Source organism: Neltuma alba, unplaced genomic scaffold (genome assembly GCF_004799145.2).
Source record: "Neltuma alba isolate B1F8T4 unplaced genomic scaffold, ASM479914v2 tig00005750_pilon, whole genome shotgun sequence".
In the NCBI taxonomy this organism is placed as follows: Eukaryota; Viridiplantae; Streptophyta; class Magnoliopsida; order Fabales; family Fabaceae; genus Neltuma; species Neltuma alba.
The window spans coordinates 7,240-18,561 of record NW_021634218.1 but is presented as its reverse complement, the minus strand read 5'-3'; the positions used below and the strand labels follow the sequence as shown (position 1 = coordinate 18,561).

General features: G+C 34.2%; 1 protein-coding gene across 1 annotated transcript; it reads right to left on the bottom strand.

Moving 5' to 3' along the window:
* Window positions 1-771: 771 nt before the first annotated feature.
* LOC114748590 (mitogen-activated protein kinase 20-like) lies at window positions 772-10,871 on the bottom strand. Its single transcript, XM_028937017.1, has 3 exons — window positions 10,714-10,871; window positions 1,302-1,459; window positions 772-1,220 (listed from the first exon to the last, which is right to left on the bottom strand). Exons 1-3 carry the CDS (start codon window positions 10,869-10,871, stop codon window positions 772-774), a joined length of 765 nt encoding a protein of 254 aa, XP_028792850.1.
* Between the last annotated feature and the right edge of the window lie 451 nt (window positions 10,872-11,322).

The window sequence follows — 11,322 nt, the reverse complement described above, 5'->3', positions numbered from 1 at the left end:
ACATTAATTTTTGTTATAAAATGACATATCGACCACAATTTTTTTTCCAAATAAAAAAAAAAAGGATTCTTGAGATCAATAACTGCTTCCCTTCAATGTCACCCCCTTCTCAATAATTTACAATCACTGATGTTGGCCGATGCCAGATTCTGACCGTTGAAACGTCGCCACCAGTGGCAGCTAGCAATTAATGGAGGTTTTTCTTTTTGTGTTTTTGGGGGGGGCCTCGACAGATAATATCGTCATCTGGCAATAAAATCTAATGTCTAAGAAGTCCCTTGGGGGAAAAAATAAAAAATTATGCCACAGAACTATTTTGAAAATTTCACATTTCAGTGATCTATCTTTCTTCCTAATAAACTAATTTTGAAGAGTCAAACATAGTTCTTAGTAAAATATATAAAACTCCAAGGAAAAAACATAGATTAAATTTTCTCGCGACACTCTTGAGGGAACTTCATAACAAATACTAAAGAAATTTACATACGATTCATCCATTTTATTAATCATAATTGAGTGGAGAGAGGGAAGGGGGGGATATGAAAGAGGATCTCGATAAGTAGGAGTCAGTTCCAATTATACAGCTTCTTACCAAAGTCTAAAGCATCTCTTGACCAGAGAAAGCAGGCTCTTCGAAGGGAATGGCTACCTCACGGCCTCGCTCACCCTTATTTTACAGAACCTACGAGAGACCCAAGTGCCTTCCCCCATAAAGGACCTTTCTCTCCAACGATTTCTCCCCCATTGGCCAAAATATCCACTTGATAACTCCTAAAACATAGCAGTCATGCCATACTGAACAGGACCAACCTTTCTATGAGCAGTAGTTGCCGTTGTGGCGGCACCAATCCGACCATATTGAGCCTTTGTCGGCATTAGATTCGTGTCCATAGCTATTCGATCATCCTGTTCGATGCCGGTCACTCCTGCCCGTGTCATAAAAAAAGGGTTTGTATCAATATTAATAGCTATATCTGGAGCTATTTTGGCACGAACTTCAGAATGCGGATGTTTGGCTTGCACAGATACACCCTTATCAGACTCTGTTGTAGCTGACCTTTCTTGATTTCCAGAGCTCGATCTGTGGTAACAATAAGCAATGTGAACAGCTTGAGAAGGAAGCATGAGACCTCTGATAAATGTACTTGGATCATAAGAGTCCTTGACCACACTCGCGTACTCGTAAGGAACAACTGGCCCAGCTACTTTTCCGGGTTTTGCTGAGAAGCAAGACAATGTCAACAATTCAGTTATTCATAAATGTAAAACATTAACTGAACACAACAATAGCAATTCCATACCTATTGGGACTCTTAGCTGCCCCTGCATTGACCTTGTAACAGAAATTTCTATGTCTCTGGCGTTCCCATTATATTCCTCGGGTGTTTGCCTATTCTTGCCGGAATTGATATCTGATTGCTCTTTTGGTGCAAAAATATTTGAATGCACAACCGTTGACCTACCAATAGATCCGAGATACCAGTAAAACATAATGACTTCCCCTGAAGTTCTGAGAAATAATGGAGACTCTTGTAAAAAGATACACATATTTTGCAGCAAATGATGTCAGGAAAAACTGAGGAATGAGGATAATGTTAACTAGTAGAAAAGGATAAAATCTTATCTTTACTAAAAGCATTAAGCAAAACCTTACAAGCTAACAAGTGGGTTGAGGCACTTTGAAACCCACAACATCACAATTTATCCATAAACCTATAATTATTTCAGACATATAACATTCATGTTCATTCATAATGAATCATACTCATTTTAAAATATCCAAAATGATCAACTTAATTATCCAGGAGATCACCAGCCAACTGTTGGGCTCAACTCACATAAATTTTTTTCTAAAAATATAATTCATAAGCTTCTATTTGTGGTATTCAAACAGATCCAATCCTCACATCCAAAGGTCATAAACCGTTTAGGATTCAACCCACAGTACAAATATTTCATACATAGATTATTTGACACGTAATACCCAAAAAAAAATTCACTAACTAAACGAGTTAATTGAAGGAAGCCGCAGCCAAAAGATTATTTGTAAACTTTCGTAAGAGTGGAAATTATAGTTGATATATGACTTTAATTTGAGGACTATCTAAAATACAATAAAGTCGTGATTGCTAATGATAGAATTATAGAAGATAAATATATCGTCCCGGCAATATTAATAGTGTTTAAAGACTGACACATTCTTCAAATATTTTAAATGGGCCTCCGGATCAAGAAATTATAGAAGATACATGATTCCCACCAAATTCCTTGCTTCTCAGAAATACAAGTTTTAGTATTTGGATTCAGACTTCAGAGTTTTCTTCCCCTGCCGACTTCAAAGGCTATATTTCGGAATTTACATTCTTTTGTTTTTTTTAATGAAAACGATCAACTATACTACTAAAAAATATATATACACATTAAAACGCACGTTGGGGGAATAGAGCTCAAACAGGGGAAGACACAGAACATACAAATATTTAGGACCAAATGGTTGTTTGAATGGACTAAAAACCCAACCAACTTCTGACCTTCAATCTCAATTAGACTCAACAGAGAAAAATCTGACTTTTTCTATTTCAAACTTTAGTTTCAAACGGTGATCATTAAAAATAAGCATTAAAAATATACCAACCCCGATTTACCCTCACATTTTTTCCTCTGTCTCATCTCCTTCATTAGTATAATGAGTTTTGATTCAGACCAAATGAATTTTAATTTATATTCATGTTTGCCTATTATATATATTTAAATAATTATCTACAATGTTTTTTCACATTTTTCTTGGTGACAAATATTTTTATTTTATAATCTCACAAATAAATATTTTTATTTTATCATAATAATTTTAGGTTTTTTTAATTATTATCACATTAAAAATATAAAATATCAAATACTACTATTCAATAAAATCCATGCCATTTTCAATCATTTTACAAATGAACTGACTTTTCTATTTAATCATCCAAACAACTTTTAACTTTTCCAACTAACTTTTCATAAACACCTATCCAAACATAAATCGCATTACACTAATTAATTTTTACTCTAATTTCAGTTACAAAAGTCAGTTAGCCTAGAAATCAATTTTGCCTACTGCTAATCTAGACACACCCAAAGTCTAAATTTTAGAATTTACATTCTTTTTCTTTTTTTATGAAAACGATCAACTATGTTGAAGTACTAAAAAGTACACACACACACTAAAACGCACGTTGGGGAATATAGCTCAAACAGGGGAAGACACAGAACAGAGAACATGTGAACAAGTAAAAAACAAACAGTGAGATAAGACTATTTATTTCAAAGATAAATATTTGTAACATTGATGACTACTTCACGGTTCATAAAAGCAAAGAAGAATTGGCAAAGAAAGAAAGAAAGAAAGAAAGAAAAGGTCGTAAAACTTGATGATTATGTATAATGACTCTGTTGGACATTTATTTCACGGAGGGGAGAAAGTTGAGAAGGACTTGACATGGATGATGATTTTTTGTAAGGCACAAGAGAGTATTTATTATCTTTTCAATTCATGTTTTTAAATAAGGATTGATTTGAAAAATTTTCATTCACAACATAGCTAATGATTCAAGGCAAAAATGCAGATTGATTTTTTAGCTTTATATAAGATTTTATTTTTGTTTCTTAATTTTATAAAATATTTTTCCCAGTTCTTGACCCTAACACAGTTAATCTTAAATAATGATCATTTTTATGTCAATCATTGTATTTTTAAGAAATCAAATTTAATATATCCGCATCTGTGAATGTTTTGTCAATTATGAAAATTTTAATGTTGGCATTTTTTGTTAATAAAACTAGTCCAGTGTCAGAGTTAAAAGATTAAAAAAAATATTTTATAAAATTAAATCATCAAAATGAAAACTTGTGTAAAGTTCAAAAAGAACAAAAACTTTTGCCATGGTTTAAATTTATTATTTATTATTATATTAACTTTGTTTACATGATGTATAATCTATATGGAATAGTGATAAAATTGAAAAATTGTTAAATTTTAAATAAAAGTTAATGAAGTTTAAGATTTTTCTTGGTCTATACGAAACATGTTAAATGTAACTTATGCATAGAACCAAAGGAGTATAATTCACTGTCATGGAATTATGGAAATTCGGTCTTTTCCCGCAACTAGGAACCAAGTATTTGTGTGACATCACAGTTTTCAAAATTGAAGAGATCAAAGTGTCACCAATATCCTTGTTGGGAACCAAAGTGTTACTTTCTCTATAGGTGACGGTAATTAATGCATTATTTATGAAACATAACTGCCATTGAAACAGCAGAAGACTTGGACTTGGTCATAAAATCTTATACTTCTCCGATCCTAATTATAAGACCCAATTGACTTATTTGAGGAGATTAAGGAAGTAAGTTAAGTTAGTTATTTATAATAAATAAGTGTTGTTATTCCTAAAATATCCTTGCTAATTAAGTATATTGGCTAAAACTATCATTATTAGAAGGATTATCTTGGAAAAAAAATGTATAAATATAAGAGAGAAAATGGATTGGGTCTTATAATTAGGACCAAATAAAAAGTCAAATTGGATCTTATAATAAGGACCGGAGGAGTATAATGTAATCTAGACATAAATAGTCAAGGAATGACTTCACTTGTAGATAGTACTATGAACTACGCTGGAGAAATAACAAGAGCCTTCACTTACCGATCAAAACCTTTTGGAAAAACTTGATTTAAGACCATGGAAACTAGTTTCAGATCACTAACTTCTCTCGTTTTGTTGATGTTGCTATTTGCAGTGGCATTCAACAGAATCATTTGCTGCCATGAAAGGGATTGAAGCTTGCTGTTAACCTTCAAACAAGGCATTGTTGATTCTTCAAGCCGCCTCTCTTCTTGGTCTACTGAAGATTGTTGTGCATGGGAAAGAGTTTCGTGTGATTACAACGACAGAGTCATATCCCTTCTTTTGCAAAGTCCAAATCAAAAGAGTCCAAAATCCTTGAGAGGTGAAATCAACTTATCTTCATTGCTTCAACTTGAATTTCTGGACTCCTTGTATTTGGACTACAATGACTTTGAACGCATAAGCACGCCACCCATCAATAGTACTGTCCCTGTTGCAAATTTTTCCAAGCTTTCTACCTTGTCTTTTTCTTACCATCTTCATCTTCAAATTGATGATCTTCATTGGCTTTCTCGACTTCCTTCCCTGACAATTCTCAACCTCTGTGGTGTTCGTCTTCTTATGGAGACTGTCATTTGACAGTCATTCAATTATTGGCTTCTCTATCTCTTGAGGAATTAGTTCTAGTTGACTGTCATTTGACCAGCTTCAGTGTTCCTTCTGTTAAGAATGATGTCAATTTCAGCTCACTTTCTGGTATTTATCTTAGTCTAATATGGACTACTTGGCTGTTCAATCTTAGTAAAGACTTGTCCTATATTTATGTCGACCATTGCAATTTAAGAGGTCCGATTCCAGATTTTTAAGGCTATCAAAACCTGCATACCATAAATCTATCTGACAAGAACTCGAAGGATCAATGCATGATTGGTTAGGTCAACACAAATACTTAAAAAATATAATTCTATCTAATGACTCACTCAGTAACAGCATTCCTTCAAGTCTTGGAAACTCACCAGCTTTATCAGCTTTGGATCTTAGCCTCAGTCACTTGAGTGATACACTTCTAAAAAGCCTTGTGAAGCCCTCTTTGGTTTTGGATTTGTCTCACAATGTTATGAGTCCCACGTTAGGAAATCTCACAAGTGTTGTGGGCTTTATAAGTTTAAGGGGCTCTCCCTCCTAACAGGCTAGTCTTTTGGGATTGGGCTCTCCCTTTGGGCTTATGCTCATCACATTGGTGCTTTCATTGAGAGTTGACCAACCGGAAAGGGCTACCTGCAGAGGGTTTTGACCGGTAAGAAGACCGAGTGAAGTGCCGTAGAGTGGAGCCGCCGGGGACGTCGGCTCTCGAGAGGGGTGCTCTGTTATGAGTCCCACATTAGGAAATCTCACAAGTGTTGTGGGGTTTATAAGTTCAAGGGGCTCTCTCTCCTAACAGGCCAGTCTTTTGGGATTGGGCTCTCCCTTTGGGCTTATGCTCATCACACACAACTCAGTGGAGATATCTCAGACTTGTTGCCAACCAATGCATTCATATTTATGTCATTTAATAAATTAGAAGGCAACCTTCCTCATATATATCAGCAAATGTCTCTGGTTTGGATTTGGCTCACAAACTTTTCAGTGGATCTTTATCGTCTCTGTTGTGTCACATTTAGGTTGAGAAATATATGTTGTGGTATTTGGATATATCAAATAATTTTTTGACTGGAGAACTTCCTGATTGTTGGGGCAATTTGCCATACCTGTCTTGCATATACTTAGAGTATAATAAGCTAAGTGGTGAAGTTTTTCCAACAGTAGGTTTATTGAATGAGGTTAAGTTACCAGGTTTACATCATGATGGCTTTCATGGAGATATGCCATTGACTTTCCAGAACTTCACATCTTTACTACTCATCAATCTGGAAGGAAACATTTTTTCTGGGAGCATACCAAAATGGATGCCGCAAAATGTATCAATAGTGAAATTGAGATCTAATCAATCTACAGGCAACATTCCTTCACAGCTATGTAGCCTCTCTATGTTGATTGTTTTGGATCTCGCACATAACAAGGTTTCAGGATCAATACCTTATTGCCTTCACAATTTAACCAGCATGGTTTTAGGATCTTTGAATGATTCGTTCATCACTCAAACGATGCCTGTCAGTCTACCATTATCAAATGGCTTTGCAATCCCATTTAAACTCAGAAGTAATTTGCATACAAAGGGTCAAGAATTAGAATACTAGACAAGCCAATTCTTTATGCGGAGTATTGACCTTTCAGCAAACAAACTATCTGGGAGAATTCCTAAGCAGTTGTTCAGGCTCAAACTGATACAATAAATCATTGAACTTGTCGTATAATGATTTGACAAGAGAAATACAAAGGAAATAGGAGAGATGAAAGACCTAGAATATCTTGATTTCTCCCATAATAGTCTTCATGGGAATATTCCTCAAAGCATGTCTAGTTGGTTTCTAGGTGTTTTGAATTTGTCATATAACAAATTTATGGGACAATTTTCACTAGGGACTCAGCTTCAAAATTTTGATGCATGGAGTTACATAGGAAATCCTAAGCTTTGTGGACCTCCTCTTCAAAAGAATTGCACAACAAAAGAAAAAGCAAACAACACAAAGCATGTTGAAGGAAATGAGGATGATGCTTTTTTGAAGTCATTTTATCTTGGTCTAGGAAGTGACTTTGCTGTGGGATTCTGGATAGTCTGTGGTTCTTTATTCCTGAAGAGAGCATATGGAGACGCACTTATTTTCGGTTCTCTAATGGCGTGGTATACCAAATCTATGTTGCTGTGGCCACAAAGCTTCAATGATCCCACTAAATGGAAATAAGTTATAGTTCAGGTGAGTGATGAAGTAATTTTTTTCTTTATTTAAATTCAAAGTTCTTGTTCCCAGTATGATATGCTAATTGTGTCTCAATGCTGAGAAAAGGTTACATTATTATAGGTTTATTGCAATTGTATCTGACATGTTTATCATTTAGCTATAATTGAGTCAGCGGTGAACTCATGCCATTCTATGAACCATATAGTCTAATCATTTTAATTCTACTATGGTAGAAAAGAATGTGAACTATTAAGCACTGTATTACAGTAAAAAAGAATTTCACTGGTTAATATAAAAGTTAATCATGATATTTTTAAAAAAAAGTACAGCCAATCAATAAAGATCGTTTTATGGTTATAAAAAATTCAAGGTATAGACATACAAGACTCGATATCACATTTTCATAGTACAAAAGTGCCTTTTCTAGAGTAGAAAAGGATTAAATCTTATCTTTACTAAAAGTATTAGGCAAAACCTTACAAGCTAACAAGTGGGTTGAGGCACTTTGACATCCACAACATCACAATTTATCCATAAACCTATAATTAGTTATTTCAAACATATAACATACCTGTTCATTCATAATCAATCATACTCATTTTAAAATATCCAAAATGATCAATCTAATTATCCAGAATATCATCAGCCAACTGTTAGGCTCAACTCACAGATAAACTTTTTCCTAAAAACATAATTCATAAGCTTCTATTTGCAGTATTTAAATAGATCCAATCCTAACATCCAGAGGTCATAAACCGTTTAGGATTCAACCCACAGTGCAAATATTTCATATATAGATTATTTGACAATAAACTTGACAATATCACTAACTGCACGTAATACCAAAAAAAAATCACTAACTAAACGAGTTAATTGAAGGAAGCCGCAGCCAAAAGATTATTTGTAAACATTCGTAAGAGTGGAAATTATAGTTGATATATGACTTTAATTTGAGGAATATCTAAAATACAATAAAGTTGTGATTGCTAATGAAAGAATTATAGAAGATAAATATATCGTCCCATCAATATTAATAGTGTTTAAAGCCTGACACATTTTTGAAACATTTTAAATGGGCCTCCGGATCAAGAAATTAAAGAAGATGCATGATTCCCACCAAATTCCTTGCTTCTCAGAAATACAAGTTTTAGTATTTGGACTCAGATTTCATACTCTTCTTCCCCCAACGATTTAGACTTCAAAGTCTATATTTCAGAATTTACATTCTTTTTCTTTTTCTTTTTTAATGAAAACGATCAACTATATTGAAGTACTAAAGAGTGTGTGTGTACATACATATATATATATATATATATATATTAAAACGCACGTTGGGGAATATAGCTCAACAGGGAAGACACAGAACAAACAGAGAACATGTGAACAAGTGAGAAACAAACTGCGAGATATGAGTATTTATTTCAAAGAAAAATATTTGTTATATTGATGACTACTCCACGTTTCGTACAAGCAAAGAAGAATTGGAAAAAAAAAATAAGGGAGATGATGGTGTATAATGACTCGTTTGGGCATTTATTATCTTTTCAATTCATGTTTTGTAATAAGGATTGATTTGGAAAATTTTTCATTTGCAACAAAGTTAATTATTCAAAGCAAAAATATGCTTTTAATCTTTTAATTTTATATAAGATGTCGTGCATTTTGATTTCTTAATTTTATAAAATTATTTGTTTAGTTCTCTGGCCCTATTACAATTAGTCTTAAATAATGATAATTTTTTGCGCAAATTATCATAATTTTAAAAAATTAAATTTAATATATCAGCATTTGTGAATATTCTGTTAGCGTCTAAAAATTTAATGTTGCCAGTTTTTGTTAACAAAACTAATAGTATTAAGGTTAAAAGACTGAAACTATATTTTATATGATGAAAAATTCTTGCCTAATAAAGTTAAAGCAACAAAAATTCACTTTGCGATGATTTAAATATCTCTTCTTACTTTGAATATATAGGATGGTTAGAAATGATTTATACATAGAAGTTGAAGCAGTAGTGAAGTTGCTTGGAAAAGGACTGAAATTTGTTGATGCAATTTCGTAGAAGCAGATAAGAAGGGGCGCTCTCCTCTGTGTGTTCCATTAATCCAGAGGAATTGAGGACGAACACTTTACAATCTTTGCATAAAATGATAGACTGTGATTTGGGGCAGAGACCTGGGAAAGAAGGACGGAAGACTTGGTAAAAAAGTGGGAAGTATTTTGTGAGGAAAAAAAAAAAACACAAGAACAAAAGACAGGAGAAAAGGACGGAAGCTTGAGAAAGAGCAAGCTATACAAATATATATATATATATAACTTAATACGCAGTCCTTATATAAAAATTGCTAGAAATATGCATAGCAAGCCTTCACTTGAAGAAAAACCTTTTCATAATGATGCTTCCTTTCACATCACAAATCGCTCTTATAGTGTTGGTGTTGCTATGTGCAGCGCAATTCAACAGAGTTACTTGTTGCCTGAAAGGGATCGAAGCTTACTACTAATCTCCAAACAAGGCATTGTTGATCCTTCCAACCGCCTCTCTTCTTGGTCTAATCTGCCAGATTGCTGTCAATGGCATGGGGTTGAGTGTGATCGTAACACCAGCAGAGTCATATATCTTAACCTAGCAAATTTGAATTGAAATGGTTCAGAATCCTTGAGAGGTGAAATCAACTTATCTTCTTTACTTGCACTTCAATTTCTACGAGTGTTGGATTTGTCCCTCAATGACTTTGAACGCATAAGCATGGCGTCTATCAAAAATCCTGTTGCAACGCATCCTAATTTGCTACCAAATTCTTCAAAGCTTTCTGCACTGAGTTTATCAAACAGTATTCATCTTCAAATTGATAATCTTTCATTATTGGCTCTCTCGACTCCCTTCCCTGACAACTCCCAATTCTGGTGACATTCGTCTTCCTAGTGAAATCGTTTGGGTCCAATCATTGGCTTTGCCACCTTTGGAGATATTAGATTTGCATGATTGTAATTTGACCAGCTCTATTCTGTCTCACCGATATGCCAATTTTAGCTCACTTTCATATCTTGATCTTGGTCTAAAGGATTTTACAAATGGATTAGCTAATTGGTTGTTCAATCTTAGCAAAGATCATCTCTCTGATCTTTTTCTCAGACAATGCAATTTGAGAGGTCGAATGCCAGATTTTTCAGGCTATCGGAATCTAATGTAGTTAGATCTATCTACCAGTAGACTCAGAGGATCAATACCTGATTGGCTTGGCCAGCTTGATATATTAGCTTACCTTGATGTATCTAATAACTTGTTGCACAACACCATTCCATCTGATCTCCTTAATGCATCAACTTTAGGATATTTAGATATTAGTTTCAATGACTTGAGTGGTGCACTCCCAAAGGTCCTTGGAGACAATAAGTCTCCCAGCTCAATTAATGGGGACATAGCGAACTTATTTCCAATAGGTTTAAATATATTTACATCATCGAATAAATTTAAAGAACGGCTTCCCCAAATATCAGATGCGGTCCTGGCTTTGTGGACCCCCTCTTCAAAAGAACTGCCCAATACCAGAAAAAACAAACAATATGGGACAGATTGAAGGAAATGAGGATGATGTGTTTTTGAAGTCACCGCATCTTGGAATGGGAGTTGGCTTCGCTGTGGGGTTTTGGTTAGTTTGTGGTTCTCCGCTCCTGAACAAAGTATAGGGGCACTCTTATTTTCGATTCTTTCATGGTGTGGTGGACAAAGTATATGTTGCTGTGGCTATAAAACTTCGAAGATTCTGCCGAATTGGAATACAAGAGTCAAGACACCACCAGGTCGGTTAGGAGGTTTTTGTTTTTTGTTTTTTTTGTTTTTTGCTTTTAACTTAAATTCAAAGTTTTCTTCT